General features: G+C 46.3%; 1 protein-coding gene across 2 annotated transcripts; it reads left to right on the forward strand.

Annotated features, from left to right (window-relative positions):
• Nucleotides 1–215: 215 nt before the first annotated feature.
• Nucleotides 216–10,050, forward strand: DACT1 (dishevelled binding antagonist of beta catenin 1). 2 transcript variants are annotated; one of them, XM_067554882.1, is made up of 5 exons: nt 216–701; nt 3,470–3,602; nt 4,376–4,531; nt 7,287–7,520; nt 7,625–7,859. In XM_067554882.1, the coding sequence occupies exons 1-5, from the start codon at nt 345–347 to the stop codon at nt 7,717–7,719; spliced, it is 975 nt and encodes a 324-aa protein (XP_067410983.1). In that variant the 5' UTR covers nt 216–344; the 3' UTR covers nt 7,720–7,859. The 2 variants fall into 2 exon arrangements, with proteins under 2 accessions (XP_067410983.1, XP_067410982.1); XM_067554881.1 differs by having other exon boundaries at nt 7,287–10,050.
• The last annotated feature ends 682 nt before the right edge of the window (nt 10,051–10,732 follow it).

Here is a 10,732-nt window from a genome sequence, read left to right on the forward strand (position 1 = left end):
AGGGGGGAAGCTAAGAGCAGAGGGAGAGCGCAGCCAGGGGGGCGGGGCGGTGGGGAAAGAGCAAAGGGGGCGGAGGCGCCGCCGGGCCGAGGATGCTGCTGCTGCTGCTGCAGGGCTGCGCCGGGCGGCGGAGCAGGGGGCGGGCGAGGGGCGGTGACAGCGGGAAGGAGGAGGGGGCCGTGCGCCCACCCGGTGGCCCATTGCAGCGGCGGCGCTAGCAGCAGCAGCCGCCCGGCTCCGCTCCCCTCTCTGCGGCGGGGTCCCCCCCACCAGCCTCCCTTCCCCGGGCCCCCCCGGCCAGCTCCGCGCTCCCCATGCGCTGAGGGAGGCGCCCGCGCCCTGGGATGAAGCCGAGCCCGGCGGCCGCGGCCAAGGAGCCGGAACCGGGGCCGCTGCCGCAGGGGGCGGCGGCGGCGGCGCCCCGGGAGCCCGATGCGCGCCGGAGGGAGAAGGGCGAGGCGGAGGCGGAGCGGCAGCGCACCCGGGAGCGGCTGGAGGCCACGCTGGCCGGCCTGGGCGAGCTGGAGTACCTGCGCCAGCGGCAGGAGCTGCTGGTCAAAAGCCTGCTGCTGAGCCGTGCCCCGGGGGCGGCCGCCAGCGCCGCGGGGAGCCGCGGGGAGCCGCCCGGGGAAGGGGACGCCCGGTGCAGCCTGGAGGAGAAGTTCCTGGAGGAGAACATCCTCCTGCTGAGGAAGCAGCTGGTGAGCCGGGCGGGGGGGCGCAGCGGGGAGAGCCCCGGGCTGGGGGGCGCGGGGGGTTGGGGCGCACCCGGGGGGCCCACCGGCGGGGGTTCCAGGCTGGGGCCCACCGGCGGGGGTTCCAGGCTGGGGCGCACCGGGGCTGGGGCGCACCGGGGCGGGGGTTCCAGGCTGGGGCGCACCGGCGGGGGTCCCGGGCTGGGCGCGTTCTCAGCGCACGGGAGCCCGGGTGCCCGGTTCTCTCTGATCCTTCGCCTTCCCATTGCCCCGATCGCGGACCCTGTCTAATGGATAGAGGCGTCCTCCTGCGGGAGAATGACGTCCCGGTGTCTCTAATCCCACAGCCCTTCCCCGCGCCCTCCCCGAGGGGCTCTGCTCCCCAGTCGGGGCTGGGCTCCTAAGGGTGCCAGGGGAACCAGCGAAGCCCGGGGGGAGCCTCAGCTGAATGGTCCTTGCCGGTGTGTGTCTGGGGGGCAGGAGAGCGACACAGACTCATACCCGCCGCTAACAAAAGCAGCCCGGGCTGCTGGCATCGTGATGAATCGCTCGGCTCCCAAAGGAGTTTTGTGCCATTAGGTTGATTCAGGGTCGTCCCCTGTCCTCAGCCTGTCCACGCTGCATCGGGTCCGGGTGGCTGATCTGAAAAGCAGGGCTCAGTGGTTGAGCACTTTGCCGGGCAGGGCAGGAGTTAGGGCAGCAAAATGATAAGGCGCCTCTTTATTTAGGGAGCCGCGCGTGGTGTTAAAAGCAAGCTGGTTTCTGCAAATCCGTTCCTGTCCCTGTGCGTTTAAAGCAAAAGAGTGAGCGTGTGGAGGGAAGACCCAGCACGGTGCTGCAGAGAGCATTTATTTTATTGAACGTCTGCCAGAGCTGTGACCATTGTCTGTTGCTTTCATTAATGTTCAAATGAGACGAAAGACTCGAACTAAAGTAATGCATCAGCTGACTCTTCCTATTGACCTTGAGAAATGGTCTTGGAGTAAATGTATTTGCATTAGCTACGTAAAATAGCTAGTCATTGGATAGGAAAAGAACATAATGATGGTCACCAAAATGCACTTCACTATATTGAGTGGGTGTCTTGGTGTAAAATCCTGATCATCGCTCAGCAGAGCAACTCCTAGAAGTGAGGTGAGAAGGATTTTATCCTTGCTTTGGTACAAAAGAAATATATTTTACAAAGCTCCTGATGCAACCTGCTGGTGCTTTTATATTGCCTGGTCCACTTCCCCTGACGTCAATGGGAGTATTTCTGCTAGGCTGACCAGCTAGCAAGTGTGAAAAATCAGGATGGTGGTGGAGGGTAATAGGCACCTTTATAAGCACCAAATATCGGGACTGTCCCTATAAAATCGGGACATCTGGTCACCTTAATTTCTGCTGACTTGAATGAGAGTTGGATAGGGCACAGAGGTTATAATCCTGAGATATTAGTGGGAGTAGCGCGTGCTCTGCAGCTTTCAGGATCAGGCCCTTTAAAATAGGGATGCTTTTGTTAAAAATGCGCTTTGTAGCTCGTGGGGGAAGTGAGAACTCGACATGAAACGGCAGATCATTTTTCAATGAAAATAACTCACAGCTGTGCATGGCATTCTTTGTGCCACAGTCATGGCTCAGCATTTGTGCATATTGGCTTTGACCAAGGGAGAGGCTGGATTTGATGTTCACTTGCAAATCTGGATTGCTTTTGTAGGTTTTATTTATTTATTTATTTATTTATTTTAAACCATTTGGTTCAGTAAATGTAGACTGCAGGGTGATTTCCTTCTAAAAAGGTAATGTGACTGCTCAGGAATTATTAGCTGCCAAACGGCCACTGTGAAGTAACAGGAATTATTACTCAGAATTAGGATTTATGATAACACTTTAATTTGTACACTTGACATTCCAAATTTGAACCAGATGCAGTATTCCCAATACTTCTTTAGAGGGTGGCTGGGGCAGTAGGTGGGGCAATGAGTTCCTGCTCTAATCCTGTCACCTCTGCAGATCTGGGTTGGATCCAAATCCTGGCTCATATCAGAAGTGGAAAAAGAGTTTGCCTGCCCTCCTGGTCCCAAGTGGCCAGTGCATTGTGCCAGTCTGTCTAGATAATGCTATTAGCCTTTCACTCTTGGGCCTCATCCAACACCCACTGAATCCAATGGAAAAGCTCCCCTTGACCTAATGGTTTTGGGATGGGTCCCTTTATGAGCATCAAACGCATCAGAGCACTGCTGAGTGCAATGCAAAAGTGTATGTGCCCATGTGTATTAAAAACTGATGTAACTGGACAGATGATGGATAGATATGGTTGTAATATATGTGAAGAAACTGATTATATTGACCTTGGGTTAATTAGTTTCTTGCAAAATCATTCTTTATTGCACATTGTATATCATCAAAATTACCTTCATAAATAGCTTAAACATTCTTATTATAATCATGTAATACAATTGTAATGGGGGAAGAGAAGAAGGGATTACTTTTCCTACTTACTGCATGTAAAATTAATGAAAGGACCCAGAGCCTGGCTCCTGTAATCTTGCCCTTATGCTTTAAGAATATAATCTTATAATGCGCGACAGAACGAGAAAGATTGGAATTAAATGTCCATAACTGCATTATAGCTCAGTTGAATTTTTATCCTGAACTTCCAGGCAAGATTTCTTGGTTTTTTCCCTCTTTTTAAAAGAACTGACATGGAATTTACAAGCTATTCTTCAGGTGATACTTGTGGCCCATTTGTTTCTGGATAACAAAAGTGTTATGTTGCTTTTCTTGTTTTCCAGAACTGCTTGAGAAGGCGAGATGCTGGTCTATTAAATCAGCTGCATGAACTAGACAAACAGATAAGTGATCTCAGACTGGATGTAGAAAAGACAACAGATGAGCACCTGGAGACAGACAGTCGTCCAAGTTCAGGTAAGACCCATATGCTGCAAAATGAATCCACTTAACAGTCGGTCATAAAACTGTCCAGAACCTTCAGCACTTTAATAGTGGAGAATGATAAAGGGTCCAGAGTATGGCAGTCAGTAATATTGCAATGGGACTAAGAGAAATTGAGCTGCCACTGGAAACATTACTGACTTCATACAATATATTTAAAGGCAAATTTCAGGACTATTGAGAACATGCTGCACAATTAAATTTCTGATTTTCAGAAAGGGGGTTTTCTTTTTTTAAAAATATAATGCCATAGATTAAGCTTTCTCAGAAAGCTCCGGTTCTTTTATTTATGGGAATTGGGTGGCAAGAAAAAGGACAGGAAGGAAGCAGCAGCAGTGGGTAAGGAGGCTTGTAGACATTCTTGTAGCTAAATACTTTTGGTAGAATGGTTGTCAAGAGACCTAATATCCTGTTAAATGAGATTTGAAGGCAAGTACAGCCAGATTTCTTTTAGTAAAATCTGTACAACTTTTAGTTTCAAATTGGCTTTTAAAAATTGTTCAAGCTATTAATATTTCAAAGGGTAAGTGACATCCTACTGCCTTATTTTCAATACATGGAAATTGTCCCCGTATTATAGTACTACCGTATAGCACAACTAATCTGGATGATTGAATGGAATGGTATAATTCTTTGAGATCCAGTGAGCCAAAATAGAGAGAAACTCGGTTGCTTTTCTGGGCGGTGAGGGGAATTTTTTGTATAATAAACAGAACCAAAATAAACCCACATTTTTATTTTTATAGGGTTTTATGAACTCAGTGATGGGGCCTCTGGATCACTTTCCAATTCCTCTAATTCGGTCTTCAGTGAGTGTTTATCCAGTTGCCATTCTAGCACCTGTTTTTGCAGCCCTTTGGAGACATCTTTGAATATATCAGATGGACGCCCAAAATCAGCAGGTACAGTAAAAGCTGGTATAATACATCATGCTCCAGCAAGTGGTTTTGGTTTATTAGTGGAAATACTGCATTGGAGCTAGCAGCGTTCTATTAACGCTTCCTTTTTTCATTTGCTACACAGTGTGTTAATATAAAATAATCCAAAAAGACTCTAATGACCCACATATGTGTCACATATGTGTGGCATGGGGTGTAGATTTCACCCTCCACTTTTTCAGTCATTGGTGTCAAATCTGTGAGAACCCATAAACACACGATCAGCTCTGATATTTTCTACCCAGTAGAGGGCAGTGGTACATATACACATAAGCAAATTCGTTGTATAACTTCCTTTAGAAAACAATTTTTACCAAATTTAAAAAAACCCAACTTCACCAAAATGCATCCTGGGTGGTACAACTTTGTGCCCGTGAAAATGAGTTCTAATTAGCCTTCTCAGCACGTGGACAATTGTGATGAAGTGTGTGCTGAGTTTGTGTGAAAGGACAAATAGCCATGATGAATAATGGAAATGGTTTCTCTCTTTTTGGTGCGGGGAAGATGGATATTTGAATTTCCAGATACTGTAGTCTAAAGGTGTAAACCTAAGTGTGTGTAGGTTATATATTGAGGCCTGTTACAACATGATTTCTGTTTCAAGAATCCTCTTATTTGTTGTGTGTTTCTGGAAAGAGGGGTTAAATAGGACCTTGATTCAGTTTGGGTCGTGGTGGATGCTTACAAGCAGACATGTATTGTTTGGTGTTCAGAACTTCCATTTTGTGGTGTAAAGTTAAATAATAGTGAATTCATGGGTGTCGTTTGGGGAACAAGGAGGGCATTGCCCCCCGAAACTGCAAGCCTCCGGCAGCTGTGGAATTTGGCCCCTCACGTGCGGCCCCATTGTCCTATCTGAAGCCGCACCCTGAACTATAGAAGTCAAACTACGCCTATGAGTGAACTTTTGCATTTAGGAATCCAGAGCAAAATCATTCAAGTTTGTCTGTCCCTGAAATGTGGCTCTGTAGCAGTTCCGAGATGTTGAACTCTCTGGCCTACTTGATGTCATTTAATTTTTCCTGCCACTAATCTATAAGTGTTCTTTAGCAAGCATGTTTTAAAAAATTCTGCACGAAGATCTACAGCAGATTGCATTGCTGGTTGTCATGATACATAATGGAGACATGAACTCTTAAACAAATTATGGCTGCCTCTCCCACTTCCCACCGTGGCATGTTTCAGTGAAGTCTTTTTGACAATTCTCTGTGAATATTGGACTGTACCAGAGAATTGAAGAAATGCTGTGATATGACCTGCAGGAAGTCAGCTGTTCCTCTCTTAAGATCCTGATAGCCCCGTTCTTGCTCTCAGAGCAGCACTTCCCTTCACATACAGTGTCATTGAAGTTTATGGGAACTGTGGGGGCTAAGCCTGTTTGAAAAAATCAGCCCGCTTACTTAGGTGCCTAAATATGGATGTAAGTATCAGACATTAGGCATTCACGTTTGAACATTGTGACCTAAGTAATTAGCCCCCGAGGACGTCTCTTGCAGGGCAGGGAATAGAACTTCACGTCTCTCCACTCCCACGCCTATGCTTCAGTCAAAAGATTCTCTGTCTCCCCTCAAAGAAGCGTCTATTATTAGTGTTCTTTTAATCTTGACCATCTTTTCCTAAACAGAATTGGACAATTTTTAAACCCTATAAAAGCAGTTCTAAGTAAAAACGGTGGAAGCCTGTGATCCACCCGAAATTCCTAAAGAAAAGGATTGTTAACATTGCACTTCAACCTACCGTTAACAATTTTACTGGCATAATACTTTGTTTGTTCCCCCTTGGTTAGTTTTGGGTTTAGCCATGTAATATATCCTATAACACACAAATCCCCAGGTTTCTACAGTTCTGAATCCAGCACCTCACATGGATGCTATAAAAGTAAACTGTAGAATTCTAGAGGCCTCTAGTACAAAGTGGAAGACTCTTTAAGGTCAGCTCTGTGCACATTTTTTGTAGCAGTATAAATATGTTGGTTAGGGGTGTGAATTTCTTTTTCTTTTTAATCAATATAGTTATACTGGTACTATCCTTAGTGTGGATTCAGTGTTGCTGATATAAAGGCACTTTATACCGGTATAGCTTATTCCCCTTCCCGTATGGGAATATAAGGGCTAGTCTACACTACATGGGTGACTCTGTTGATATAGCTATATTAGTGTACCTGTTCCAGCAGAGCCTTCTGGTGTGGACACAGCATATGCCAACAGAAGTTAGTTTGCCTGTATGGTAACACCACCTACCTCAATGACATTGGCTACCAGTGCTGTGGTCATGTTGGCCCCAAGATATTAGAGACACAAAGCGAGTGAGGTAACATCTTTTATTGGACCATTCTTCTGTTGGCATAGTTGTGTCTACACTGGGGGTTTTGCCAGCATAGCTGTGTCACTAGGAGGATCTGATTTTTTTCACACCTCGACTGACATAGCTGCATTTGAAAGCTTGTCTCTCTCACCTATAGAAGTTGGTCCAATAAAACACATTATCTCACCTACCTGGTCTCTCTAATAGCTATACCAACAAAACTGTGTACTGTAGGCCTGAGAATAAGCATTTTTACACCGGTATGACTGAATCCACTCTAGGAGGGTTGTAGAGTTTCAGCTATACTGCCGTAGTTGAAGCAGGGCAAAGCCTTCAAAAGCATCTTTGGAAAGATAAAATAAAAGCAGAACTACACAATGGCAGAATTTTTAAACTCTTTTAAAATGCATTTCAGATCTCATAGGCTGGATGGATTATAATAAAGAAGGCCAGCACGAGGACCCGGCATCAGATGCTGTCTGTCGCTCTCTCTCCACGCCGCACTCGAATTCCCTTGATGTGATTGCAGATGTACATCCAAAATATCAGTGTGACTTAATATCTAAAAATGGGAATGACGTGTACCGTTACCCCAGTCCCCTCCATGCAGTAGCCGTACAGAGTCCGATGTTTCTTCTACCAGTGACTGGTAATCCCCTGAGAGAAGAGGAGAGACGTGGCGGCAATGTTAATGATGTTTGCATTGGACCTGAACTAGACTCAGTAAAAACAGGCAATTCCTTTCTCCCGCAGAGCTCGTGGTCTGTATCCTGTCCTTCAACCAACAAAAAAATACATGGTTACATCTTGAGCCTTGTTCAGAAGAAGGCCCATTCTGTGAGGACTAACAAGCCGAGAACAAGCCTGAATGCTGATCCCACAAAAGGCATTTTGAGACATGGGAGCATGTGTGTCAGACAGACTGCGGCTGTTTCACATACTAACGTTGTGAACCTGAAGAATTCTAAACAAGCATGTTTGCATTCCAGTGGACCAAGCGCTTTGGATAATGGCACCTTCTCGCCATTAAATCAGCGGTCAAAAGAATCTGATGCGGAGCAACTGGAAAGTAGGAAGATGCCTACGGTGGCAGCTTACCCACCAAGCACTGTCAGTGAACTTCAAAGCAAACACCTGTCAAGGAACGTCAAACCCGCATCTCAAGAATTCAGTTGGTGTCCTGTAGCCACCACGGGGGATATCCCGAAGGAAAATGGCCAACTCTTTGCTACGTCTCCTAAAGAAAGTCCTGGTAGGCCTACAGCACTGCAGCAGGAGAGTAAAGTGACCCAGCCACCCAAAAAGAGACTGCTAAAAAACAGCTTGCAAGCGGCTCACCCCGCTTCTCCTGCTCTTGAGGAGAGACCCACGTTGGATTTCAAGAGTGAGGGCTCTTCCTCTCCGAGCCTGGACGAAGGTTTACTGGTGAGTGCTCAGTACATACCAGCCCCACAGCAAAGCATTAAGCTTCACAAAAGCACCAAAAGTGTCAAAATTTTGAAGAGCTCTACTCTGAAACACAGGTCCCACCTGGCCAGCCTGCTGGAAAGCAGCGCGCAGACCATGCGGGAGAAAACCAAGCCTGTAAGCAAAAAGTGTCGTTTCCCTGATGACTTGGATACAAATAAGAAACTTAAAAAGCCCTCTTTGAGAGGGAAGAAAAGCAGCAGTTCACAGCTGGAGACAAGCCTCCTGAGTAGGCAACCTGGCCTCCATAAATCTGCCATCAAATCCCATGGACACGGCAGAGAAGTAGTTGTGGCCAAACCTAAACACAAGCGAGGAGATTATCGCCGATGGAAGTCGTCGGCAGAGATTTCCTATGAGGAAGCCCTGAGAAGGGCAAGAAGAAACAGGAGAGAAGCCGTAGGCGTCTATTCGCAAGTTCCCCTTCCATACGTAAGCCCCTACGCTTACGTTGCTAGTGATTCCGAGTACTCAGCAGAATGCGAATCCCTGTTCCACTCCACTGTAGTGGACACCAGTGAAGATGAGCGAAGCAACTATACCACAAACTGCTTTGGGGACAGTGAGTCCAGCTTGAGCGAGGTGGAGTTCGTTGGGGAGAGCACGACTACTAGTGACTCTGATGAAAGCGGGGGGCTTATTTGGTCTCAGTTTGTCCAGACTCTTCCTATCCAAACGGTGGCTGCTCCGGAGTTGCATGAAAATGCAGCAAAGACCTTTGTCAAAATTAAAGCCTCGCATAACCTCAAAAAGAAAATCCTTCGCTTCCGATCTGGTTCTCTCAAACTGATGACAACTGTCTAATGAAATGACTGGTCCGTGTGGAACGCGTTTGTTTCTACTTAAAGAAACAAGGTGCTTTTGTGTAAATATTTTCATAGATTTTTTTTTTAATACAAATATTTAAAACTTACGGTAAATTATGACACATCTTCAAAACTTGGGCAGATACTAGTGCCTTTACGTGGAAATAAAGATCATTATACTAATTTTAAAAAAAAAATACTGCCATTTCAGTGGTGACAGCCTCAAGTGCATAGTATCAGAAGGTTTTGAAAAATAGTAATGTTCCCAAGAACGGATCTTCCTTGATTATTCTTTCCAACTCTGGGCCTTGTAATAGGAGGAGATCAATAGCTTACTGTCATAAGTGGAGGATCCTAATGTTTGTTCTTATCCCTTAATTTTTTCTGCTCTTGGTCCTGCATGTTGACCATGTCCCTCCTTTAGTCTGGCCAGATTTCCTCTCGTAAACTCATTTCTTCTTGCAATCCCACCACCCACCTGTGTGTCTGTATAGTGCCTAACACAATGGGGTCTGGGCCTACAACTAGGGCCCCGTGGTGCTATGGTAATATAAATAATAAGAAAGGCCCTCGCTTGTCTCCCTCTTGAGTTGCCTTCTCCAAAAGGTACTCTGCTATGGATGACCCCAACGTCCATCCCGTCCATGGGACTCCCACCGTAGTGATACATTGCTTTCCAGAAGGAACCATTGGACCAGCTGCGAAAGACTCAGTAACTCTTCAGTATATTGTGTAAAAGTGCTTTTTAAAAACATATGCATGTCACGTGCATGAGTATCCATAGTTTTAATATTCCTGTCACTGTCAAGTTACTGTACATCAGAAACGGCTGTTTTTATGTATCACTGTGTAAATTAATAACCCATCATATGCTGTAATAAACAGTCTGTTTTAATACTTTTAAAAGTTTGCTACATTGATATAGAACCAGAGGTTGGGACCGCACCGGCACTGCTGCCACACAGAGGTACATTGAATGTGGCCTTTCAACCCCTGCTGCATCTGGAGAAGATAAGACTGAGGGGGGGACAGAATAACGGTTTTCAAGTGCATAAAAGATTGTTACAAGGAGGAGGGAGAAAAATTGTTCTCGTTAACCTCTGAGGACAGGACAAAAAGCAATGGCCTTAAATTGCAGCAAGCGCGGTTTAGGTTGGACATTAAGAAAAACTTCCTGTCAGGGTAGTTAAACCCTGGAATAAATTGCCTAGGGAGGTTGTGAAATCTCCATCACTGGAGATTTTTAAGAGCAGGTTGGACAGACACCTGTCACGGATGGTCTAGATAATGCTTGGGTCCTGCCTTGGATGCAGGGGACTGGACTAGACAACCCCTTGAGGTCCCTGCCAGTCCTACAGTTCTATGGTTCTATGAACTACACAGTAACTGAGGCGAGGCTGAGGTGTTCCTGTGTTTGGCCTTGTACTTGGAGGTAGGAAAGGAGAGAAATGGGTCAGTTTATAATTCAGTCTGACTCAATTCTTTTCTTTAGTAGTTAGGATTTGTGCAGAGCAGGATGGGATGTAGGAGTCCAGGGATGACCCTTGCTCTGACATTCCACCTGTAGGGGATTTGCCGCAGTTCTATA

This window comes from Emydura macquarii, unplaced genomic scaffold (assembly GCF_026122565.2).
Source record: "Emydura macquarii macquarii isolate MOO-44397 ecotype Brisbane River unplaced genomic scaffold, CSIRO-AGI_Emac_v2 contig_1551, whole genome shotgun sequence".
Classification (NCBI taxonomy): domain Eukaryota; kingdom Metazoa; phylum Chordata; order Testudines; family Chelidae; genus Emydura; species Emydura macquarii.

Coding starts and splice junctions, on each gene's coding strand:
- DACT1 (XM_067554881.1), top strand. CDS start 345: ATGAAGCCGAGCCCGGCGGCCGCGGCCAAGGAGCCGGAACCGGGGCCG. Junction 702..3,469: donor TCCTGCTGAGGAAGCAGCTG/GTGAGCCGGGCG, acceptor CTTGTTTTCCAG/AACTGCTTGAGAAGGCGAGA. Junction 4,532..7,286: donor TGGACGCCCAAAATCAGCAG/GTACAGTAAAAG, acceptor AATGCATTTCAG/ATCTCATAGGCTGGATGGAT.